The sequence below is a fragment of the Malus domestica genome, chromosome 02 (genome assembly GCF_042453785.1).
Source record: "Malus domestica chromosome 02, GDT2T_hap1".
NCBI lineage: Eukaryota > Viridiplantae > Streptophyta > Magnoliopsida > Rosales > Rosaceae > Malus > Malus domestica.
Window position 1 is genome coordinate 20,415,800 of NC_091662.1, and position 27,148 is coordinate 20,442,947.

The following is a 27,148-nucleotide window of genomic DNA, read 5'->3' on the forward strand; positions in this document are numbered from 1 at the left end:
CTATTTCCTAATACGAGAAGAAATCTGAAAACCTTAAAAACTTTGCTTCTAGTACTAGCCTACGACGTAGACAACTACAAAAACAAAGTGACACTCTTAAACAAGAGAAAACCACTTAAAAAACGAGTTTACAACTCAATTTCAATATGATAATTGAAACAAATTCTACACCCCTTCTACCCCTATAAATACAAATATTTATAGGCTTACAATTTAAGTGAGAAATATGAAAAGACAAATGAAATAAACCCATAAAAAATGACTCCTAGAAAACTAAAAGATTTCAGTTAATACTAAAAATCTCGTAAGTGACAAATTTAAAGCAAGATACATGCATTATAGCTCTAAAATGCATGTATCTTATTATATTAGTTTAGTTCTAGTTGTCAATTATTTAATATAATAATGCCTTTGGTCCATGACCTACATCACTCACAATATATGATTTCACCAGATACACCAAGATTGTGGGAGAGATACATCCCTTTTTCCAAATTCTAACTACATTCAACAAAAAGGTTTGGTCACACACGAAAGAGGTTCCACCATAAAACTATTTGACAATATAAGAACTAGTCCATTTTACTTATAAACTCATGGAAGGCCTCTCCTTCCAACAATGTGTGATTCATTCTCAACCCCCACCCCCATACGTGTGACGAATTTTTAAGTCTAACATGTAGACGACACAAGTCGAGTGTGGAGCATGTGTGGGCTTCACTTCACATGTGAAACAAATTGCTCTGATATCATGAAAAAAAATTGAGATTCCATCATAAAACTAATTGCCAATATGAGGAGTAGCTCCATTTACTTATGAACACGTAAAAGGTCCCTCCTCGACTGTTTCCATCAATGTGATATTCATTCTCAACAGCATATACATGCACCATACCCCACGTCATCAAAACAATCACACTAAGACACCATAAGTTTTCTAAATTTTAAACACCAATTCATTTAGTATAAAACCTGACAAATTCTTAACAATCTTGTATAAGTAAAAATTCACTAAAAAGCTATATTTTAAGTTATTCAAAGATGGTGGGCTGCACACTAAGGAAATTCATTTACAAAAGTAAACTTTCCGCCAAATGGTCAAGACACTGCAAACTATACGGTGCGTTCGGAGAGAAAATCTGCCTTATCACCGAGTGTATACAAAGAACCTCCCGCATTTGGGGGGCGACAAACAGAGTTCTTCTTTCAATCATTTGCAGTTATGGTACCACTCACTTCACAGGTTCTATTCTCAGTGATGTATTTGCAAAAAAACAGTGATGCCTATAGAAAGAGATGAAATAGTTCCCGTTTTCCCTTCTCTGATCTCTTATAACTGCTGGAACTAAATGAAGTAACGCCCATTTACTCGAAGACGAAGGGAAAAAATCAAACTGACGAATAAACCTCGTCCAATTTGAAATCTCACGTCAATTTGATTCGCTTATGGTTTGAAGCAGAGTTCATGATCCCTTCACTAGTCACGGAAAATGGAGCTGATGCTGATCGGAGAGAAGGTGACTTGTCTAGGTACGCATTTCGTTCATCACCATTCCAATGCAATATGACTCGATTGGTGCAACAATGTGACCAGCTATCACCTAGACAGTATAATGAAACAACAGCCATGCAAAGTGATGACGGAAACTACTATATCGACCATTCAAACTGAGTGTTGAAGTTGGAGGTGGGAACTAACCGAGAATGGAACTTACCTAGTGCAAGACTTAAATGGAATGAACCTTCTACATGCTTAGTGGTCGCTTGATTGAATATGACAACCTGCCACATAAAACACGAGGCAAAATATTGGAGCCTGCAAGAAAAATTAAATAAAACCAGAATAACAAAGGTTTATTAAGAAGAAAATAATTAGGATGGTCACAAGAAATACGATCCAAAGAACATAGTAATATATGAGATACATGGCCACAACAGTATTTATATAGATTTATATTGTCAGTTGTAGAGTGTTGCAGATTTCACATCACGCAAGCTGTTCAATGCATGACAAAGTTAACGTGAATGACATTGATGAGCATCACACATTCATATCACACACAAATGTATTGTGGCAATCTAATGAGTAGCTCAGTAACTAATTCCAAATAACGTTTTAGCTCTTATATGTACACACAAAAGTAAAAACACAAGACGTACTAATTTGAAAATCTTAACCATTCTCCGGTTGCTGATAGTAGATCTGTCATCTATCCAAGATCTTCCTAACAAACTTGTCAAGTGATATTGACATATTTCAAAGAAGCCGTTTCATCACAGAAAGTGAAATCAAATATTGAAATGTAAGACTCTTCCCTTGCATTCAAAATGAGTAAACTAGTCTAGAATTCTTTTCAAGGACGAAAACTAATGCTTACCGCCATATTATATTTCTTTGCAAGGTTCATCAACTTTAAGGCCATTCCACCAAGTAACCAAGTCCTGAGAGCCAACAACAACAACAACAAAGCCTTTTCCCACTAAGTGTAGTCGGCTATGTGAATCCTAGAACGCCATTGCGCTCGGTTTTGTGTCATGTCCTCCGTTAGATCCAAGTACTCTAAGTCTTTTCTTAGGGTCTCTTCCAAAGTTTTCTTAGGTCTTCCTCTACCCCTTCGGCCCTAAACCTCTGTCCCGTAGTCACATCTTCGAACTGGAGCGTCAGTAGGTCTTCTTTGCACATGTCCAACCCACTCATTCCTAATCTTATCCTTTCTCGTGAGCCCACACCTCCAACGAAGCATCCTCATCTCCCCTACACCCATCTTGTGTACGTGTTGATGCTTCACCGCCCAACATTCTGTGCCATATAGCATCGCCGACCCTATAAAATTTTCCCTTGAGCTTCAGTGGCATACGACGGTCACACAACACGCCGGATGCACTCTTCCACTTCATCCATCCTGCTTGTATTACATATATTCTGTCTTTGATCGGCTTAGGCTAAGACCTTTAGATTCCAACACTTCTCTCCAAAGGTTAAGCTTCGCATTTACCCCTTCCTGAGTTTCATCTATCAACCCTATATCGTCTGCGTAAAGCATACACCGAAGAATAACATCTTGAATATGTCCTGTTAACTCATCCATTACCAATGCAAAAAGGTAAGGACTTAAGGATTGTTGATGCACAAAATCAGTGAAAACTTTGGTACAACAGAAAATATTAAGTTCGTGACCTTCGCTAGATTGCTCCGGTCATTAGTGTGGATAAGTGTATAAAAGGATAGAGACAGGAGAGCAAACACAAGATGTACGTGGTTCACCCAGATTAGCTATGTCCACGAAGTAGAGGAGTTCTCATTAATTGTGAAGGGTTTACACAAGTACATAGGTTCAAGCTCTCATTTAGTGGGTACAAGTGAATGATTTAGTACAAATGACATTAGGAAATATTTTGGGAGAATGATCTCCTTTTATAGAAGAGAGTTTCTAGCCTTGTTCTGACATTGACACGTGTCGTGTTGTGATTGGCTTCCGATGTTGACACATGTCGCGCTATGATTGGCTTCTAATGTCGACACGTGTCGCTCTGTGATTGGCCTCCTGGTTGGAGGGAAAGCTCATCGGTTGGGGACTTGCAAGATCCAAGCCACTGAGTAATCACGAAACTTCTAAGTACCGAAGTGTGGTACCGTCTTCACTTGCCTTATCTGTCTCATAGATAGATATGGCATCTTCTCTGGAAATACTCTTCCTCTGTCCAGGGGTGGTATCTTTAACTGGTGGAGATGCATAAGGTAATGTATCAATTTCACTTGAAGCTTACTTGTAGTTTCAGGCGTGGTCAAGCGCGATACAAACCATGTAGTAGGAGTCCCCCAAGTCGCCGAGCTAGGGGATCTGCTAAAAGAGGTGACAGACAAGGTAAGCAATCAGAGCTCCAAGCAATCAATCCCAGATCAGAAGTTTGATTTCGAGTTCCGGCTGATTGTTCTCATTCTCCTTATCTTGCAGGCAGCATGAAGGATAAAGAGAAGAAAAGGAAAAGAGATCATATGAGATACTTTTGCTTTTGAAGAAGTAACTTTCCACAAGCTTATTCTTGAACTGGGCTGGAGGGTTTTCTGGTTACCTCCAGAGTATAAGGAGGACTGAAGAATTTAAGGGTCAAAACAAGTCCATCAAATCTAGAGTACGTTCGACCCTGCTGATATGGGATACTTTTGCTGTTGACAAAGTAGTAGAAGTATCGGCACGTGTTCTGTTACGCTTGTTTCCACATGTTTCCTTGTATCCTTCTCACTAGCCCTATCTGTTCCTCAGGCAGATGTGGTATCTCATCTGGAAGCATAAGATGTTGAAGATGAGTACTCGAGAGCAATGCCAGGTAAGTAATCAGGTAAGGGGTTCTAGGCAGTCAGTTCCTGACTGGAAGCTTGATTCCAAGTACTGACTGATTGCTCTATTTCTCCTTGTCTTGCAGGTAAGAACAAGGCCAAAGGAAAAGACAGGGAAAAAGCATGATATGAGATATTCTTGCTTTTAACCCTGATGATATGAGATATTCTTGCTCTGGTGTAGCTTGTTTGCAGAGGTATTATCGGGGGGAAAGAAAGCTGAGTATTTCGAGAGGCTTCGTTGGGAGTGCCCTCTCAGATATAAGGAAGGGTTGAGCATTTTTGCAGGTCTGCCTGTCCGTTGAGGATGGAGGTCAACATATATAAGAGTCTCCCTAACAACAAGTAGTAATGCTATTCCTTTACCCTTCTTGGTCATAGCACTGTAGTGGGGGCTGCCCGCTTCACGTGTTTTAACTATGTCTGAACACTTTGAAAAAGTGGTATGTGGTATCTGGAAAACTGATGTTATGTGTGAAGATTACAGACAAGCTTTATCCAAGGAGATCTGGCTCTCGAAGTTGAGAAAGCGATGCCTCTTCGGTTTTCGAACAAGCGATCCTGTCGAGGATCTGGCTCTCGAGATTAGGAGAACGGTGCCTCTTCGATTTTTGAGAAAGCAATCCTACTGGGAGTCTAGCTCTTGAAATTCAAAGAGCGGTATCTCTTCGATTTTTGAGAAAGTAATCCTGTTGGGAGTCTGGCTCTCTAGATTCGGAGGGCGGTGCCTCTTCGAATTTGGAGCAAGCAATCTTGTTAGGAGTGTTTTCTCGAATGTGAGTAAAGGTTGGGCATTTTTGCTAGTCTACCTTGCCACGGAGCACAGAGGTTGACACACAGGGACTTTCCAATTATCCAGCAGTGGTGCTGTTCCTTTACCCTTGTGGGTAATAATATGGTAGCTAAACCTTCAAAATTTATGTGTCTAAACTTTGTTAGTGCTGTTTCTTTGCTATTCTTTTACCCTTCTTGGTCATAGCGATGTAGTGGGAGCTGCAAGCTTCACGTGTCTAAACTTTGTCAGAGATCTTTGGCAAAGTTATCTGTGGTACCTATGAGCTGATGTTGCGTGTGAAAAGTGGATGATTGAACAGTAAGATTCACGTGCTTTCTACTTCACCAGAAATCTTCGACAGATTGCCCGTAATTTCCGCAAAGCTGAATGTGCATGTGACAGGTGCTGACAAGGCTGAGAAAGCAGGTGCCTCTTCGATTTCTGAGATCGGCCCTCGTGGTCTCTGAGTAGCCCAGCTTTTGAGAAAGCAAACGCCTCTTCGATCTCTGAAATTGGCCCTCGTGGTCTCTGAGCATCCCAGCTTTTGAGAAAGCAAACGCCTTTTCGATTTCTGAAGCTCGTCGAGTGCAGATTTTTATAGAGGCTGGCATTAAGTTCCAAAGCACACTTGAATCTCCACCAGTAGAAGCTCCATTCTTACACTTCTAAGTTCTTGATTTGTTCGACCTCTTCTCTCTTCAACACCTTTGAAAATGTCTGGCCCTTCCGACCGTCGTTTTGACTTGAACCTTGGTGAAGAGGCAGCCGCGCCTTCTCCAGACAACATATGGCGCCCATCCTTCTTATCCCCTACTGGTCTTCTTACCGTTGGGGATTCCGTGATGAAGAATGATATGATCGCTGCGGTGGTGGCCAGGAACATTCTCACTCCCAAAGATAACAGACTTCTTTCCAAACGGTCTAATGAGTTGGCTGTTAAGGATTCTCTGGCTCTCAGTGTTCGATGTGCAGGTTCTGTGTCGAATATGGCCCAACGCCTATTTGCTCGAACCCGCTAAGTTGAATCATTGGCAGCTGAAGTGATGAGTCTCAAGCAGGAGATTAGAGGGCGCAAGCATGAGAATAAACAGTTGCACAGGCTCGCACATGACTATACTACAAACATGAAGAGGAAGCTTGACCAGGTGAAGGAATCTGATGGCCAGATTTTACTTGATCATCAGAGGTTTTTGGGTTTGTTCTAAAGGCATTTATTGCCTTCGTCTTCTGGGGTTATACCGCGTAATGAAGCTCCAAATGATCAGCCTCCGATGCCCCTTCCTTCTAGGGTTTTGTCCAGTACTGAGGCTCCAAGTGATCACCCTCCGGTGCCTTCTCTTTCTGGGGCTCTACCGACTGCTGAGACTTCTCCTAAGCAACCTTTGTGAAGGCCCTTTCTTGTTTGTTTATTTTGACTCATGTATATGTACATATTTGTAACTTATCGGAGATATCAATAAATAAGCTTTGCTTCATTTCAACGTATTGTGTTAAATACACCAAAGCCTTCTTCACTAAGTTCTTTGAATTTTTCTTTTGTTGAAGCTTGTATGTTGAAGCTTTGTGAGTGAAGCATGTAGGTTGAGGTAGTGTTCCCTTAATTTCTCGAGTGAGGAAAACTTCTCAGTTGGAGACTTGAAAAATCCAAGTCACTGAGTAGGGTTGGCTATATGAATCTTAGAACGCCATTGTGCTCGGTCCTGTGTCATGTCCTCTGTTAGATCCAAGTACTTTAAGTCTTTTCTTAGAGTCTCTTCCAAAGTTTTCCTAGGTCTTCCTCTACCCATTCGGCCCTGAACCTCTATCCCGTAGTCGCATCTTCTAACCGGAGTGTCAGTAGGCCTTCTTTGCACATGTCCAAACCTCCTCAAAATCTTGGCGGAAGTGAAGGGTAACACTATCAACAATCACAATCTTAACCTGAAAAACATTCGGAAGAAATTTAGTACTTCCAGGGATGACAGGTATATATAATGCATACAATGATAACAAATGGGCAACCAATATCAGTTTACGGTGAACTATTCATCAGTCAAAAAGATAATAATAAAACTAAGCATGGTATAAAGTTATACACCAAGAAGTCCAATTAACTTATCAACAAAAAGAACAAACACACACATGATCCTATAAGAACATAGGAACTTCCTTGCGTATATGATTCTCTAAGATGTATCAAGGCACAATCTAAATCAATATGGTAATGCTATACCTACATCCTTATGCTCCAAGATGAATTTGTCTAAGTAATTTATCAGGGCAATTTGCTCTGTATAAGTGCAGACACGGAAATAAAATATGTTGTCCAAGATATCAGTGGGCTGAATTTCAACTTGGCAATCTCGATTTTTCTTCAAAAGCTCATTATAATTTGACATTTCCACTACGGAAGCTTCAGCAATTTGTAGAGCCCATTCCACCATAAAGCTGCCTTCTGTATCTAAGTATCATATAAGCACCATATTCTAAACACCAGATGCAACTGGAAATTGTGGTCAAACATAGAATACAGACAGCAAAAGGTTGACACTGACCGACATATACTGCCTTTCCACCTAGGCCACCCAAATCAACTGGAATTTGCACATTCACGGCAAGTTGAATCCTACAAAGCAAAGTATGCATTCAATGCCCTTGAAAACTAATGAAATGAACAGAAATAAAAAATCAGAGTGGAGAAACCATGTACCCCATCTGTGTTTTACCGATTCCCAGGTAGCCCACCTATTTATTTCAAACAAAAACCGAAAATACAATAAAAATCATTTCCTGGCCAAATGAAAGTTTGCTCCAGTTTGGTGCTCATAGATATGGAATGTAGACAAAAGTGTACAAATGGATGGCCATATCATACACATTACACCAAATAGGGTAAGAAAATAACAAACCAACTTCAGTAACTTCTTTGTAATTAATTCCCCCACCGAGGATGTTATCTAGATCATCAGAAGATGTAGTGATGTGTGGAAATGACAGCTCTTCATGGAGCATTTCCCAAGCATTTTGTTCACCTAAAAGGGACAGAACAAAGTTGGTTTGTGACTTCAGTTTTCAAAATATACAAAAATGGTGGCATAAGATATATGTTCAAGTAATTGTTCCATTACGATAAAAACAAAAAAGTTGTAATGTAAATATAATGACTGAAGTTGCAGAAACAAACACAGACAAAATCCAATACCACAAAATAGTTACACAAAGACAAAAAGCACTGTAATTATTGCTGCACTTGTGATCAATGGTAATGCAAGACAACCAACGAAGAGGTAACTTCAGTTCAAAAAAATATACCAAAATGGAGGAAAAATGACAAGTGATCAAAGTATTATACGACTCAATGATGGTATGCAAAACGGAAACCAGTAATAGCCAGACTTATCTTAACTGAGGGTTACTGTATGGAAGTAGAAGCCACACCTATTTTGAGGTTATAACAGCTATCGACCATAGGTGACAAAAGAACATTTAACTGACATGGATATAACAAGTGCACATATTCTGTGCTGTATCATATACTGCACGGCATGGAAATCATACAGGAAGAACCACATTATTGCCCTAAATTTGATGAAAAATCATGGACAAATGGGGGTCAAAGCATTACTTGGCTCCTGTGAGCTTAATTGATGCCAGTTAAGTCATTGTATTTGGCTCGTGTGAACTTCCTAGTGAAGCCACAAGGCCATAAATAAGGACACTAGAAGGATAATGACATTCCGTATAACTGTGGAACACAAAGAATACAAATTCATTTAAGGATAAGATAGTATAGGGTAGTGAGATGTTATATCGTCAAATTGTAAATTTGGATGATGGATTAGACAAATCTTTGTTTAAATGTATGTTCCTGCTTAACAATCTGGAACGAGAACATTTAACACGCGTATATAGATAAAAGAGATCATTACCGTTGACAATAGCATTGTTTTTATCTGGTTGGTCCAACCCACGATCGAGTGAGGCAACCTTCAGGATTTCAAGAGCTTCACTCTCTGGAATTTTCAGTTCTGTCCAACAAGGAATGCTGGAAAACTTTAACCATCACATCTGAAAACTTAACCAAAATACCAAAAAGGGACCAAAATCCATTGTAAAAAAAGTTCTATAACGCATCATAGAGAAAAATCTGCAAATTACACTACTCTGTTACTGCAGAACATCTACAACCAATTCAACCCATAATGCAAAGAAAACTTTAGGTTGTTTTTCAAAATGTTAATTACCATTTGTAGTATTTAAAAATCCTCTGCACTGTTTCATTAGAACCTTTGAACCACCACAACTAATCCATTTCATATAACAAAAATGAATACCCGTTTCAAATTTATATGGAAACTCGGAAGTATGGAGAAATTTTTCAAAGTGCTCATTATTTCATTGGGTGCTACACGTGTCATGAAATAAGTGACAGGACAAATAAAAATATAGGGTATTACTAGAGAAATTAAATTTTTAAACAATTTACAAACTAAATTATGTGTCACCAATAAAAATGAGCACGCTTATCAATGTTTAAGTAATAATGCAATCATCAAATTTCATATCATTTAGTTTACAAATATTGCCTATAAATTTAGTCTCTCTGGTATACCTAAAAATATATAATTTCTCCACTTGTATTATGACATAGTATCGCTTGAATATCCAGTACTTGGAAAAATCTCTCAAAAGTATGACGCAGTATTGCGGTCAGAGCTCAAAGAGTATTTACGTCGAACAGTTGGCGGGCACGCCCATAAGCTGTTGATTTGACGCAGAACACAACTGAAAAAGTTAAGAGAAATTTGACGGCGGAGAGAGGATTACCTCTAGCAAGGTCGGAGGGGGAGAGAGAAGAGAGGGCAACGAGAGTGGTGTAACCTGCTGATATCAGTTTACTCTCTGTGATGCTGAGATTGGTAACCTTCCCACTTCCATTCTGCAAACGTAGAAACAGGAAGGGAGGAGTTTTCAATGTGTTTTTACGGTGGTAAAGTGGAGGGAAATTTGGGTGACTGCTAATTCACTCTACGCATTCATATGTACGTGTTCTAATAATATTTATCATGACCCGTAAGTGCGTGATTTTAGGATTATTTTTTGTCACTTATTATTACGGTTTAATAGTATTTCTTTTTATTTGTAACTGAGAGATTTTAGGTTCGATTCTCACCAACTACGAATTTAAACTACATTATTGCTAGCAAATTGTAAGGCTTAACCCACTCCCCATCCTAATATCGTTTGTTAAAAAAAAAAAAGTGCGTGACTTTAGGATCGAATTTTATGAATTGTGTTCGCAACCAAGGTCTTAAATATCGATATTATCGGCGATATTTCGCCGATAATATCGTTTTTTTAAGAGGGGGATATTTTCACACGTATCTACCTTATTTTTGTCAATATATCGGGATAATATCGATAATATCGGTAATATTGGGATAATATCGGTAATATCGGAATAATATCGATAAAATAAACATAATAATTCAGTGTGTGTGTGTCGGTGTGTGTGTGTGTGTCAGTGTGTGTGTTATGATAAGTTACATAATATAATATAAATCCCCCAAACGGGCCAACTTTTGACAAGACAAAAAGTAGTGGTGGTTGGTTTCATACTCAAAATCGTATGCCACTTCTAACTCTTTCACATTCGGAGTATCAAATCATCACACCTCTATTACACCTTTTCATTTCTTCTTCTTCCCTTAGCCCTTTCAGAGCCTTTCCAGAGCCCTTTCAGAGCTTCAACACAAAAGGTTCCATATTTAAGGTAAGTTTACAAACTTATATTTAAATTATTGTAATTTATACAACAACAAAAAAAGTTGTGTGAACCCGTACATGTGATCTAAGAACCAAATAATACTTGCATGTTAATTTTTTGAAGTAATTAAGTAATGTTGTATAATTATTCCCCAGGATAATTTTAATATGTTTAATGTTATTTATTATTTTATTAATATTAGGTTTTATTATCAAATTGGATTATTATTCATTAATATTAGGTTTTTTTTATTATCAAATTGGATTATTATTCATTAATATTAGGTTTTTTTATTATCAAATTGGATTATTATTCATTAAATTGGATTATTATCAAATTGCATTATTATTCATTAATATGTTATTATTTTATTATCAAATTGGATTATTATTCATTAATATTAGGTTTTATTATTCCATATTATTTTTTAAATTACTTAAATTCTTACAATCATTTTCTTAACTTCGTATTTAATTCTTCTGTAGAATAATTTTATTATTTAGGTTCTCTTATATAACCGTGATCACTACTATATTTTTTGGCCAAAAAATAATTGCCTAATTTCCATGAAAAATAAATATAGGTACGTTTAAGATGTTTTTGTGGAGTTACTAAACGTGATCCAGCTTGGGAACATGGAGACCCAATAGATGGAAACAAACATGGCACAATTTGCAAATATTGTGGTCGGGTAATGATGAGTGGCGGAGTGACACGATTTAAGTATCATCTTAGTGGATTAGATTCAGGAAATAATGTCCAACGATGTGATAATGTCCCCCCAGAAGTGAAGGCATTCATCACCACATTATTAAAAAAATAAAAAACACCAGAAGGAAAAGAAAACACATGGAATGGAAAATATTCAAGTTGGGCTACGAGGAGAAGTCATTGGTCAAGCGGTTGACAGTGATGATGATGACGATGAGGACGAATGTGATGATGACATAGGACCTGAAGAACGACGCAATTTCAAACAAGCATTACGTGCCTTCAAACAGTCAGCATGGGAAAGATAACACCTTCATAAAATTCCTAATAGAGCACAAGGTTCCGGGACAAGTGGTGGTGCACAAATGAGACGGGGAGCAAGTGATAGAGAATCACAACCAACACCACCAATAGCCCCAAGTTTATATAAATCATCCAAAGCACGTCAAAAGAGTGTTTGGAGTTATTTCACTGAGGGTAATGTGAAGGAGGGAATGGGGCGTCTAATTAGCAAGTTCTTTATCTATGAAAATGTCTCTACTGAGAATGCATCATCACATCATTTCAAAAATATGGTATTGGGATGTCAACAGGCCGATGTTGGGAGTACAACCTCCCACTCCCTATGAGGTAAGAAATAAATATTTGGAAATGGAGTATAAAGACATTGGCGAGTATGTTAACAAGTTGAGGTCAAAGTGGGAAACTAATGGTTGCACAATCATGTGTGACGGATGGACTGGCCCGACCAGATTGTCTATCATAAACTTCATGGTATACTCCAAGGGAAAGACAATTTTTTTGAAGTCTATTGATGCTTCAGACCATATAAAGAACTACAAGTATATTTACAAATTATTGAGAGATGTAATCATGGAGGTGGGAGAGCATAATGTTGTCCAAGTCGTGACCGACAACGGTTCTGCATTTGTCAAAGCTAGAAAAAGTTAATGAAGCATCATAATGTGTTTTGGACATCATGTGCAGCACATTGTATTGATCTCATGTTTGAGGCAATGGGGAAGAGAGAGAATATTGCTAATGTCGTAAAAAGAGCTAGAACGATCACAAATTATATTTACAATCACGGTTGATTGTTGGCAAAGATGCATGAATTTTGCAAAAGAGAAATTATTCGTCCAGCTACCACTCGATTCGCCACCAACTATATTGCATTAGACAACCTAATTAAGAAGAAAGCAGGGTTGAAGCAACTATTCACTAGTGACGATTGGGCTAACCACAACTTTAGCCGCTCAAATGCAGGTCGTATGGTGAAAAGTATAGTGCTTGATCATGCTTTTTGGACTCAATCAGAACATGTGTGCCAACTGTTTGAACCTCTTTACAAAGTTTTACGGATTGTTGACACAAAAGTGTATCCTACTATGAGGGCAATATATAAGTTGATGCATGTAGTGAAGGAGGACTTGGAAAGAAAACATGGTGCAAGGTGAGTCATAAAGATAATTGATGACCGATGGTATAAAACATCATACCACGATTTGCATGCAGCAGGTATAAATTATGTCATAATTTGCAATTCATTTCTTTAGTTGCATAAGTATTATTTCTCTTATTAGAGTATGTGTTTCTTTGAATAGCATATTATTTTAATCCTCGATACCAATACAGACCCGGTGTTGGAGATGATGGTACCTTTATACGTGCTGTACATAATGTATACTCTAAATTAGAACCTGCATCACCAGCAGTTGGCTAATTTGAAAATGAGGTACACAATTACTTAAATTATAATAATTACATTGTTGGATTAAACTAACACGATTTATTGAATTCAACTAACATGGTTTAAAGATGCAAGAAGAACTTTTGGAGAACCAACATTAGTTGCTGCTCGAACAAAAATGTCTCCTAGTGAGTGTAAACATATTTCACTATCAGTTTATAATAGAATTTGTTGGAGTTATTAGGCTTATCAACATTGTTTTTCATTATAACTGAATAGTGGATCATGTATGAGACTGATGCACCAACTGTGAAAAAAGTTAGCAATCAAAGTATTATCACAAATAGCTTCCCCATCTGCTTGTGAAAGAAATTGGAGTACATTTACACTCATACACACAAAGCAAAGAAATAGGTTGGCTCATAGTAGGTTGGAAAATTAGTTTATTGCTACTACAACATGAAGCTTCAAATTCGAGATAAGGAAGCAGAAATAGATCATGTCGACCGTGGTGACACACTATATGTGTTTGATATTGTTGTTGAAGATGATGATACAGAGGGTAACCAACTTTATCAATGGATTAGACCTCTTCATTTAGATGATGATGAAGGTAACCCAGCTCTAAGAGTTGCTGAATAAGCACGTAATGAAGGGATAAATGTAGAAAGAGTATTAGAGGAGGAGGTGGGATCTAGCAGCGCTAACTCTTTCGAAGAACTTTTGTGCCCAAGACCAAGAAACACTGAAATTCCACTTTCTTCCAATCCTACACAACCACAAGATCCTGCTGATCATAATGATAGCTCTAGTACAAGATCAGGAGACTCACCTACCACCGGAGGTGGGAATGATGAAGGATATAGTGGAGCTAGAGGTAGTGGTGGATATAGAAACTATGTTGGACCACATTCCGGATTTATGAGCCCCTTCACTGGTAAGGTAAACTTCACGCATGTAATACAGGATGAGGACCATGGCAGTAGGCGGGCAGGACCAAGAATTGGTGCCATAGGGAATGACTATACTCGTAGAGAAAGAGGTAAGGGGACTTTGTCAAGTCAAGAAAATGACTCGTTATCTATAACTTCGGACTCTGTTGGAGTGAGAAGTAGTAACTATGGTTATACTCATAATGAGAAGTAGTAACTATGGTTATACTCATAACCAACCATTTCCCTACCCTTCATATCCCATTCCTGTTGGGATGGAATTGAACGACTCATGGAAAGAATCCGAGACTCAATCTTCAAATGATTTTGCTTATGGACAACGTCAACCAATCTCGGATCTATATGGGTGGCATGTTAACAACTACATGCAAAACTATTTTAGAGATTTATCATTTGATGACTACTCTTCACAATACACTTACTCTACACATAGAGATGATGAAGATAGTGAAAATTTTGAACCTTGTTGATGAAAAAAATGAAAGAGAACTGACATAGCTTTTCGTGTCGATTCTCACAGACGGCGCCAAATGTTGATGCACAAAATCGGAGGGGTCTTGGAACAACATAAATCCGACCGTGAATCTGCAAGAAAGTAAATAACACAAGATGTATCGTGGTTCACCCCAAGGTTTGGGCTATGTCCACACTGATATTGTATTTCTCTGTTTGTGAGAGGATGAGAGGGAGAGAGAGCTTGAGAGCTTTGCTTTGAATATCATAGGCTTTAAGAGGGTGAGAGGACTTGTCGTTTGTGAGGGTGAAGAGGCCCTTTTATAAAATAAAGGCTCCTCATCTTTTTACATATTTGTCCCTCCATTTATTACATAATTACATTTGAGTCCCCCGAGTATTTATACGAGGTCTAAATACAGATGCCCTAAGTATGATACAAACAGTAGTCCCCCAAGTCTTCAGTCAAGAGAGTCTTTTGGCTGGAGACTTGAAATTCAGTCCATGTGTGGGCCGAAGTAGCTAGATGTTGTCTTGAACTGATGCTCGATATGAGGTGGTGATCAATCTGAAGTGATGCTCAACTAGAAGTAGCATATGTTGCGAGGCTGCTCTGCTTGTGGCTTATATTACCTTGGTTGGCTCGGCTTGTAGCGTTTGAAGGTGAGGGAGTCCCTTTTATAGAATAAGGGCTTGCTCCTCAATACATAAGTGATGGGCTAAGAGTGATTCTCGCGGCGAGAAGGTTGCTCAGTTAGCGGGGATGCTCTCTAATGAAGGTGAGGGAGTTCATTTTATAAAGTAAAGGCTCGCTCCTCAGTACATGAATAATGGGTTATGAGTGATGCTCGTAGCGAGACGGTTGCTTAGCTGGTGGCGATGCTCTCTAATGAAGGTGAGGGAGTCCCTTTTATAAAATAAGGGCTCGCTCCTCAGTACATGAGTAATGGGTTAGGAGTGATGCTCGTGGCGAGGCGGTTACTCAGCTAACGGCGATGCTCTCTAATGAAGGTGAGGGAGTCCCTTTTATAAAATAAGGGCTCACTCCTCAGTACATAAATAATGGGTGCTCTCTCATGAAAGTGAGGGAGTCTCTTTTATAGAATAAGGATTCGCTCCTCAATGCATAAATAATGGGTTAAGTCCCCCAAGTATTTTTTTTATGAGGCCCAATATATAGTACATAGTGTAGTCCCCAAAGTCTTCAGTCAATAGAGTCTGTTGGCTGGAGACTTCAAACTGAATCCATGTATGGGCTGAAGTGGCAGTTGTTCGGAGACGGTATTTGTATACCCTGCACTGAAGCTTTGTAGGTAAAGCTTTGCAAGTGAAGCTTTTGAAGCTGGAGCTTTTGTAAATGAAGCTTTTGAAGCTAGAGCTTTTGTAAATGAAGCTTTTGAAGTTAAAGCTTTTGTAAATAAAGCTTTTGAAGCTAGAGCTCTGTAAATGAAGCTTTTGAAGCTATAGCTTTTGTAAATGAAGCTTTTGAATCTAAAGCTCTATAAATGAAGCTTTTGAAGATAGAGCTTTTGTAAATGAAGCTTTTGAAGCTAGAGCTATGTGAATGAAGCTTTTGAAGCTAGAGCTCTGTGAATGAAGCTTTTGAAGCTAAAGCTTGTGTAAATGAAACTTTTGAAGCTAGAGCTCTGTAAATGAAGCTTTCAAAGCTAGATTGACATGAGTGATGCTCATGAATGTTTATGTTGATTGACATGAGTGATGGTCATGGATGTTGACTTGAGTGATGGTCATGAATGTTAACATGAGTGATGCTCATGAATGTTGACATGAATGATGGTCATGAATGTTTATGTATGATTGACATGAGTGATGCTCATGTATAATTTTGGAGTTCTGAACGTACTTTTGATCACCTAGTTGGTGATAATAGCGGCAGGCTACCGAATAATTTTGGAGTACTGGGCGTACTTTTGATCGTCTGGTTGGTGATAATAGCGGCAGGGTGCCGAATAAATTTGGAGTCATAGGGCCTAGCTCTTTTGGGCATATGGGCCTTCGCCATCCACCTGACATTGCAGCCCATTATTTTGGGCTTGCCGTTTTTTTTTTATTACCCTCTGATAGGGTTTATACAGATGTCTCCAAAAGATAAGAAAAATAAATTACATCATTCAAAAATAAATCCAACCCTCTGCTCAATGGGTCACGCCTATAATTCTCTTTTCTGCATGTCATCACCACCGCAATTATGTCTGTTTCTTTTTATCTTCTTTTGCTTTCTGCTTTTTGCTTTTTGCTTTTCTTTCTGATTTTTTTTTCTGTTTCTTGACCCTGATGAATATGGCAGACAAGGAATGATAATAGATTTAATAATAAGAAAAGAATCTTATCTTCGCTTTTGCTTTGCTTTTACTTTTGCTTTTTTCTTTTCACTTTCCTCTCTTTCTGTCTCTGAGCTGTCATGCATGTGCACCCTTGAATCTGCAGGTTGGTCACGATGGTGATGCTATGCTAGCACTGCTGGAAAGGGAGGCAATGCTGGCACTGCTAGAAAGGGAGGCTGGTAAGCTTGGCCACAATGCTTTGTGACCCTTAGATCTTCTGATTACAGAGGTTGCCGACGAAGCGTGGGTAATTTCTAGCTGGGTCGTTGACGACGGCCGGAAGATCCATTTCACAGTGGCTATGCTCTCGTCTTGTGTCCAAAGAAACGTTGCATAAGGTGTTGTAGTCCTCATGTCACCAAACATAAAGGCCGTAGTTTCATTTGTGTCTTCCTTTCGTGAGACAAAGCTGTGCGTTTTGCTTCATCCTTCAGAATCACTTCCGACCTTGTAATAATATCTGACGCCTTTTCCCAGTCGGGTCATAACCTCATCGTGGATAAACCTGGGATCTCTTCACCCGATACTGTTGTTGGCGGGTGTATCGCACATGTGCTCCATTTCATACCTCCCCACATGTACCATCACCACGTCATCGAGTGAGTCCTCCCTTTGACCGTATCGAACCTTCCTCTCCCCGCCGTCTGGTGTCACGAACATGACCCGCATCTTGTCATCTCCGTCTATGTAAGCGAGGTGGATTTGTTTCGGAACCCGACCTGATTCGAAGCTAAGTTTGTCATCTGAGGTGGCAAGCAAGTGGGTGGTGTCGGGGAGGGTTGTGGTCCTGGTCGACGTGTCTGGGGTCAACCTCGGACTCGTTCGAGCGGAAAATCCAGAAGGAGTAGTTGAATCGAAGATTGACCAGAGGGAGGGAAATGAAGCTCGACCCAGATTTCCATATGGGGGCGGATGAGAGGAAACTTGTATCCTATAAAGTTGTTGTGGTGGGAGGAAGACGACGAGTAGATGCCGAGCCAGTCGAGTCGGGGGGGCGAGTCGATGCCGGACCATTGGATTAGGACGGAGTTGCCCGATTTGGAGAGGGAGGTTGGGGAGAGAGAGAGAGTGAAACAGTTTGGTGGGTCAGAGGGAAGAAGGTGAAGAGGAGGAGGATGAAAACGAAGGTTGTTGAAGGAACGGCCATGGTGATGGCGGATGAGGTTGTGATATGGTTCCAGAGTGTTTTCGTAGGGGAGAGAGAGATTGGTGTTTTGTTTGAAGAAGTGAAAGAGGTCAGAAGCAAGAGAGAGGCCGAGAGAGTTTTAAGGTCCGCGAAGGTTTTCTGGAAAAGCCCAAGGAGGGAGGTTCCGGGGTCCTAGGTTGTGCAAATTCATGGTGGTGAGATGAAAAAAATTAAAGAGAACCGACATAGCTTTTCATGTCGATTCCCACAGACGGCGCCAAATGTTGATGCACAAAACTGGAAAGGTCTTGGAACAACGTAAATCCGACTGTGAATTTGCAAGAAAGTAAATAACACAAGATGTATCGTGGTTCACCCCCAAGGTTTGGGCTACGTCCACACTGATATTGTATTTCTTTGTTTGTGAAAAGATGAGAGGGAGAGGGAGCTTGAGAGCTTTGCTCTAAATATCAAAGGCTTTGAGAGGGTGAAGGGACTTGTCGTTTGTGAAGGTGAGGAGGCACTTTTATAGAATAAGGGCTCCTCCCCTTTTTACATATTTGCCCCTCCATTTATTACATAATTACATTTGAGTCCCCCGAGTATTTAAACAAGGTCTAAATACAGAGGCCCCCCGAGTATTTAAACAAGGTCTAAATACGGAGGCCCTAAGTATGGTACAAATAAACCTCATAGGAACTCTATGTGGTACTAAGTCACTCATGTATCTTACCATGCAATGTATAAAGTGTAAAATATTGTACTAATTCATTATATATAAATTATTATGGTGTGTTTAAATTTCTTTCATTAATTACTACATATTTTCTATACTCACAATGTTTGCCAGCTCGCTATATAATTAACTTAAATCAGTTAAATCCATCATGCAATGCATTTCCTTCCAATTTTTTGTGATAAACTAATAGATAATTGACTATATAAACATCCTGCAAAGTTTCAATAAAAATTTCCAAGTTTTTCTTACAATTTCCGTGGTTTTTATTCAATTTTTATCGATATCAATAATATCCCGACATTTCCATCAAAATTTCCGTGTTTTTGGACTACCAATATTTCCGATATCATTGATATTTTAGACCTTGTTCGCAACAATATATTTTCTTAACTTTTGGTATAAACAGATAGTTATATTAAAAATGGTAACAAAAGGGTAACTATTTCGACGATAAAAGACACTAAAGAAATACTTTTAATTGAAAATGATTTTTTTTTTCACTAAGCAAAATGGTAGGGTGATGGTGCTAGTTCTAGTGATGAGCAAAGTACTGGTTGTTATGATACAGAAGGTGGCGATGATAATGATGGCAAGGTTGTAGCGGCAATAGCGACATTGGTGGTTGCGAGTTCAAGGTGGTTGTGGGATGGTGGTGGTGGGCGTGTAAATTTCCTATGTTTTGTTCCACACATAGTAGTTTTGAATTTCTATGTTTATTAATTCAAACAAGTGAATTTGTGCATATCAATTGCGAGATATAATACTTTTTCTACCGTAAGTTTTAGCTCTTGTTTCAAAAAACACGTTGTATATTCATCAATGTTTTAAAAGGCAAAGGCATAAAAGAGGCGTTCCATGAATAGTCTCGGCTAAGCGTGAGGCGAAGCCTCACTCATGAGACCTAAATATTTTAATATAGAATGTATATATAATTATATCATATAATACTTTGTAAAACAATTAATCAACAATCAAACAAGCACTCAAGACCAAATTGAGATTAGAACACTGCAAATCTTACTTGAATTTTGAAACAAAATGTGGTGGTGTGGAGAATTTTGAAACAAATTGAAGTATGAGATTGGGGTAAAATTGAAATATGGGATCAATTCGGTCAAACTCTGCGATTCTTTAAGTGCATTCACGGTAGGTTCTCTTACTTGCTCTAGTGGCTGGCAAATGCCAACTAATCGATAAGCATTCCTCCTATTATCTATCTTTGTCGGGATTTTTGGCCTACATTACTTTTTCCTTCTTAGACGTCCATTTCAATAGTGCAACATGCATGAAACCCCGTCTTTTTGTCTTCAAGTATCAATCTTACTCCACATGTGAGTAATCTTCCAACAAAGACTTCTATTTTCCTTCTCACTTTCGGTTTGAAATTTTATTTTAACTTTCCAAGAATGTTAACAAGCTGAGAGAGGTGCTACCTAATGATATTGTGGAAGAGATTATTGGGATCCTTGCTAGACTTATTGATTCTGATGATGATAGATACATCTAGCAGGGTTCGACTAATGGAACCTTCTTGGGATTGAGAATTTAGGGTTTGAGGAATTGGGGAATTGGTGATGTGATTGGGTGAACTGTGAATGGGAAGATGGGAATCAGGTATTGGTATGGGGAAGAAGAGGGTTGGGGTTATAATTTTTTTTTAAAAATAAAATTAAACTTGGCCAAAACGAAGTTGTTTGGGCCAAGTCATTAAAAAAAATTAGAAGACTTGGCTCAAAACGATTGCGCCAAGTCATTAAAAAAAATTAAAAGACTTGGCCAAAACGACATCGTTTTGAGCCAAGTCTACAAAAAATAAAAACTAAAATCCTTTTCTTTGTTGCGTGGTCATCTTCTTCGTGTAGATGCTGCCACTGCAATTAAAGAAAAACCAAAGGGCAACTGCTGCAACAGAGCCAACCTTCAACTTTGGGGTCCCCAACAAATTTCAGGCAAGATTTCGACCACCTCAAAACACCCTAAGACGGGGCTCAAGCAACTAAGCACGCCCCAACGAGCCTAGTTGAGTCCTTCATCGGCTCCCACAAAACAAAAGCGACAAGCCACCTGCCCAGTCTCCGAGGTAGCCTAGGTGTGCCCCGAGGCGAGTATTTTAAAACACTGATATTCATTCTTATTTCTCCTTCACATCTTTATCTTTGTCTTCTTGATCTCATCTCCAAGTACGGTCATTGGCCAAAGTGATTCTGATATCAAATATTATTCAAGTGAATGAACAAAACAAAATAATCGTATTCTGCTTCCACGGAGTCACAAACTATACAGGTACGGCACAACTCTTCAGAGAAAAATCTCACTTGCAAAATGGCGGACCCAGCTCAGTAGTTTTAACACAACCAATGTTATATTACATGGGCAATGTAAGAAGCTCCTCTCCTGCAAGGATTTTGGAACCATATTTAAGGGGTATCACGAACATTACAGGACATTTTCTTGATGTCAATGGCCAGTCGTTTAGCTAGAGCCACACTTGAGATCAATCTTCCGTTCACTGTTAGATAGGTGGTTCAGTTCGAGTCAACCATACCATCATCTAAACATAAATTTGAGTTGTAGGATGGGTCGAACTGTTGAGCACCATGAAGTGGCTGCAGATTCATGACATGAAGACTACGGTTGCTGTTGCAAAGATTCTTGGATCATAGACGTCAGAGAAGGATGCATGCGGGCCGTTCTCATTGAGCGAGCTTCACTTCTTCCCTCAGCATATTCCTCCCCCAATGGCCACCTTGGCCGCAATTCGTACTGATTCATAATGCAAAATAATTAATAACGCTTACAATAAACATGAAAATAAAAAAATTGATTGAAAAGCAATAATATGTAATAAAAGTTTTCATACAAACCACAATATCTTCAGGTTCATCTGCAGGTGGTGGTGGATCAAATCTTCCCATACAAAAGTTCTCAATGCCAGTCCAAGCCACCATTACACCTGCCAAGGTTAAAACTCAGGTATCAGTCTTTTTTTAGCTGAAGTTTCAGGTATCGGTCTTAATTGACAGGCAACGACCACCTTGTCTGACAAGCAACATAGGAAACGCTCCAAAAGAAAAATTATTTGTAAAGACGGAAAACTAGAGATTTTTTCCACATTAATTTCGTGATGGCCAACTACAGGTACAATTTCTTTTAATACTCAAAATAACGTCATGTCAGTTACTGATGGTTAAAATGCTATGATCCTCTTTTATCAAAGGAAAGTTAGCTTCATTCATAAGTTGAGCCGAAACTAGAGAAAAGGAATTACCGTTGTCAGTACAAAGGCAGGGAGGAGGACAGACTAGTTGTAAGCTATTTTTCTTGACAACCTGATCAAGGCGAGACCGAACATATTGATTTGATGCAACGCCTCCAGAGACAACCTGCATAGGAAGAACATAAGGAGGGATCCATGATCAGCAATATTCAGGAATACCATCATAAAGAGGAGGTGCTCATTATCATGTGGTGGGTTCAAGAATACCAAATCAAACGCTGCAGTTTACTCACCAAATGTTTTACAGAAGGTTCAATTTTCAGGGCCCATTCAATTGCTCGCTCACACCTTTCCTCTAGATGTAACACTGCGACTCGCTGCATGCATCAGACAATCTTAATGTGAAGAAAGAAATAGGAGAGATAAATAACGCTGACAACTGAATAATGCTGTATTTGATCAAAATAAGATAAAGACTGACAAATATACATCCAGTCACCTGAAAAGAAGCAGCAATATCAGCTCGAATCCTTCTATCTTCGCTACTTGCTGAGGAAAGAGGAATTGTAGTATTACTGCATAACATAGGAAAGTTGGGTGGGTAAAAGTTAATAGCTAAGATAGCAGACCATAAATCACTGCACAAAAAAGTACAGTTAGTACTGGCAGCAACCAAGAATCAATGATAATAATGTATATCTACAGATTATACATACATATTTTTAGATTCAATTGCCAATCTCACTTGAGTCTTCAGACCAGCGTACGAGAAGTTGCAATCTTTGTGTTGTTTCATTGGGGTCTAGAAACAAATGAGTACCAGGCTTAGAATACAATTTCACATTGCAAAAATCTCAGTCATCTGTAATAGACTTCTTAAGTAGAACCAGTATATGCCTTGAAATAAACTTACTGAGAATTTGACTGATTTGGCATCACCCTCACGAGCAAGCTCTTCAATAGCTGGCCCGCCACTTCTCCTCAAGTCAAGGCCAAGCCATTTTGCAGTCTTGTCATATGCCTCGCCAACTGCATCGTCTATTGTGGTGCCAAGTTGTACATACTGACCAAGATCACGAGCAAGGATGAGTAGATTGTGTCCTCCTAAAGACAGACAACAAGATTGTTAAACAATTATGACATCCCAAATCAAATGTCATACAGCACCAAAAACTTTGATTGAGTCTACAACTTTAGATTGTCTGGGAAGTCATAAGTGTCATCTCTTATCAAAGCAGAAATCCAAATTTAGATAGAAATACAAGAAATAAAAGCAAGATACTAGATTAATAGCCAAACTGCAGTGTGAAGAAATTACAAAACAATTCATTTATTTATAAACTAATGACAATTCAAGTTTTACAGAAACCACACTAATGCTTCCAAAAAATACAAATGTTCCCTAAAATACAAATACAGTGTTTCATTTTTTTTCTTGTAGTCTCACTCACTTTTTCATAATTTTTCTTGTAGTTGTCTCACTCACTCACTTTTTTGCAATGCTAACTTCTGAACTTATCCACAACACCGAAACTCAAAACCTCCCCTCCAAAGAAAACACTCAAATAAATTTTCTTCAACTTAATCAATAAGACAATAAGACATAGCTAAACCACCAAAAAAGTTTTGTCAAAAACAAACAATATAGAACTTTTAGATTTTAAATGAACAAAAAACAACTAATAAATGGTATTTAGCAACCTGTGGAAACTAAGTTTGCACGTATGGCAGCAAACACCACAGAAGTAACTGATGGATATGAGTGTTTTCATGCGGTTTCTTATGTTTATTTTATTTTTCAAAAAAGAAAAGGGTACAGTCATGTAGTCTAAAAATGTAGATGCAAAGTCCAGTGAATTAGTAAAAAGACCTAATGCGGTTTCTTATATTTTCTTACCTGAAATAAGCAAGGCCACGAAAGGAAATTGCAACTCTCTTTCCGTTAACCTAGATCAGAAAAGGAAATTCATTGTATGCACAAGAGCAACTCAGATCAATATTTTAAGTGCATATAACAACCACATACTTTATGCCCCTAAAAATGAGAGAGGGAGAGAGTTTGTACATTCCAGTTTACATTGCATAAAAGGTCGTACCCAGTGCACAAGGCTCCCGCTTTACGCAGGGTCTGGGAGAGGTGAATGTCGGCTAGCCTTACCCCCATTTATGGAGAGGCTGCTCCCAAGTCTCGAACCCGAGACCTACCGCTCATGGGCGAAGGCACTTGCCATCGCACCAAGTGCGACCTCTCCAGTTTACATTGCATAGATAGTCAAAATTTCCGTACCTGGCTACAAGAGCATGAGCCTCCATGTGATGTACACCAATGATTGGTAAGTTACAGCTACCAGCAATTTCACGAGCTTTCCGCACACCAACTGCATGAATACAAAATTAGTGCTAATATGCTCTGAGGATACAAAAGAATTCAAGTCTGGTCATTTCTGAGCATAATAAAGACAATGTAACCCATTTCCAGTTTTGAATGGTAAATCGCTGCCAAATAGAAAAATTACATTTACTACTTTCCTCGAACCTATGCCCTGGAAATTCCATAGCACAAACCCAACCATAAGGCATCAGTAGTACGAAAATTTTGCAACACCAAGCAAAAGAGGAAAGAAAGAGAGTGCTGCTATGCAATTTACCACGAAGACAAAGGCCTAAACCAGGACCAATAGTAACCGCCACTGCAGATAAATTCGTCTCAGTTAACTTAGCTTTGTCAAGTGCTTCTTGCACAACCTACAATCAACAATCACAAATTCAGGCCCATATTATCACCGAGAAAAAAAGGAGATAGCCTTGAACCATTTGACTAGATTACAACTGACACTTTGAAATGGCATAAGCAATCCAAATGACACAGCAAGTTTGCAAAATATCGAGCCTATTTGTGTTTTACGTGGGTGCTCAACATAAATAACAAAATCTCATTCAAGTAGAAGATGTAAATAAGATATGAACATCATACTGCGTTTAAAGGTGATAGTACAGAGGATGCTATACCTTATCAATCACTTGCAAATGTGCTTCCTCTGCCATTTTTGGAGCAACACCTCCATATTGAGCAAGCAAATCTGCCTTGATATGTGGCCAAGGCTCAAGATTAGATGAACGTATCCATTATAAGTACCACAAAGAAAAACTAAAAATGAATCGTCATTATTGAATATTGGTAAGTAAAAGAACGTAGTATGTGGCACTGTCCTAGAACCATATTTCTTCCACAGCACACTTTTTTTCTAACAAGTAGGTATATGAAAAGCAGCACAATAGACAACCATTCTTTCTCTGCCAAATTCACCATAAATCTCCATTGTGGATGATTTACGAGTTGCAGATTGTTTGTCATGAAATTATGAATCCTTAAGGACATTTTATTGCATTACATAAATCTCCATTGTGGTTTCTCTGGAAAAATTAGATAACTCAATTGCCCTTTTCGAACATTATTCACGACCTACAGTACGGAAAAATTCGAAGCGTAACTAGGTTCCTCATTCTCTAAACGTGCAAAACTAATTTGTGCCAAATTCTTCTTCTTTTAATGGTTCATCAGAACTCTGCAATTTTACTACCCAAACCAAATCCAAGGAACAAAATGTTCATACCTGAGAAGACACAACTTGGCTGAGGATTTCACCATTGCCTCTCACCTGTACTCATAAAACCCACAAAATACAAAACAAAACCCATCAGAAAAAAACACAAAATTAACAAATACCAAGTACAAAAAGCACCAAAGGAAGCAAAATCAGAGTCATACGATGGCGGCAGCGGTGTCGTCGCAGCTGGTTTCGATTCCCAGAACAATAAGATCATCTTGGGGAGATGGAGTTCGACTGTGAGGTTCCGAAAAGGCAGAATTTTTCGATGTCGAGAAAAGGGAATTGGAGGAGTTCAATGAAGAAGAAGAAGAAGAAATGGGAAGTGAAAGGATTGGACAAAGTTTTTGTCGGAGGGGTTTTAGGGATTTGAGAGTGGTTTGTAAGGGGGAAAGTGAAGGTTTTGGGAAGAGATTTAGGCGCCAAAATCTGGAAGAGAGCGCCATTCACAGAGAGAGATACGGGGATGGAGAATGGTGAGTGAATGGTGGAGGATTCAAACTTGAAAGAAGGCAACGTATTTTTCATTTCTCAAAACCTTTTTTTTTTCTTTGGAAAAACGTTTTTTTCTTGGTTGGGGCCACCAAGATTGGGTCAAGCTTTTTTTTCCTTTTGGATTAGGACAATGGAGAGGGTTAAAGCTCGAAAGCTAAAAAATAGTCGCAATTATTCTATCGCGATTTCTAAGGTGCGAATCGAGCTTTGTCGACCGCACGTACGGATTGAATATGAGCCGTTGGATGAAATTTGAATAATTGAAAATCAATCTATTAAAATAAGCTTAGGGTGAAACTAGGTTAAAAATGACCCGTCACTTATTGAAAATACTACCCAACATAAATAGTTACCCTCTTAAATTTTCCTTCTCCTCCAAAACTTTCCATCTCCCACCAACCCTCAAACATCATTCCTGTTGAAAAGTTTCTCACTATTCAAAAAATTAGTAGTTGTTCGAAACCCAGTCAAAGTTTTGTTGTGCTTGTTGTCACCGCCCTCACTACAATTTCAAACAAAAGTTTAGAAATTCAAGCGAGTTTGGCTTCGAGAGTGAGCAGTTAGTTCCACAAAAATACATGGTGCTTACTTGATTTGAGTTAGGTTCAGAGCAGGGCCGACCCTGATGGTGTGCAACTGCCTAGGGCCCCAAATTCTTTGGGGCCACCAATTCTAAAAACATACAATATACTATATATTAAAAAAGATTGGAAATAATTCACATTATCTTCATAGTGGAGTTTTCAGGCATGATGCATGAGTTCGACTCCCTACTTGCACATATTTGTTAATTTTTGTGCGGCAACCTTTTTGAGCTACACTATTTTTTTTTCTTTTAAATATTTGTAGTTTAATTTCTTTCATAATAAATTAAAATTCTTAAAAGTCTAATATAATCTTTATAAGCTCCCTTCTTATATGACATCATTTAATATAATACATGTCATAATC

General features: G+C 38.7%; 2 protein-coding genes across 9 annotated transcripts; both read right to left on the minus strand.

Moving 5' to 3' along the window:
* Positions 1-933: 933 nt before the first annotated feature.
* On the minus strand, positions 934-10,110 carry LOC103406023 (DNA repair protein RAD51 homolog 3). Its single transcript, XM_008345051.4, is given in 11 exon segments — positions 934-1,601; positions 1,716-1,782; positions 2,379-2,471; positions 6,978-7,034; positions 7,331-7,554; positions 7,649-7,719; positions 7,804-7,838; positions 8,007-8,125; positions 9,023-9,121; positions 9,921-9,992; positions 9,995-10,110. Coding segments are annotated over 11 exon segments (1,050 nt in total). The 5' UTR covers positions 10,032-10,110; the 3' UTR covers positions 934-1,425.
* A 10,956-nt stretch (positions 10,111-21,066) lies between these two features.
* LOC103405985 (probable tRNA N6-adenosine threonylcarbamoyltransferase, mitochondrial) lies at positions 21,067-26,326 on the minus strand. Of its 8 annotated transcripts, none has more exons than XM_029093142.2 (14): positions 25,864-26,242; positions 25,709-25,753; positions 25,104-25,178; positions 24,743-24,839; positions 24,611-24,637; positions 24,382-24,472; positions 23,992-24,041; positions 23,008-23,198; positions 22,811-22,896; positions 22,594-22,732; positions 22,388-22,471; positions 22,146-22,260; positions 21,738-21,830; positions 21,067-21,640 (listed from the first exon to the last, which is right to left on the minus strand). In XM_029093142.2, the coding sequence occupies exons 1-14, from the start codon at positions 26,146-26,148 to the stop codon at positions 21,597-21,599; spliced, it is 1,422 nt and encodes a 473-aa protein (XP_028948975.1). In that variant the 5' UTR covers positions 26,149-26,242; the 3' UTR covers positions 21,067-21,596. The 8 variants fall into 8 exon arrangements, with proteins under 8 accessions (XP_028948975.1, XP_070664982.1, XP_028948966.1 ...); XM_070808881.1 differs by having other exon boundaries at positions 22,594-22,669; positions 25,864-26,240; XM_029093133.2 differs by having other exon boundaries at positions 21,742-21,830; positions 25,864-26,240.
* Between the last annotated feature and the right edge of the window lie 822 nt (positions 26,327-27,148).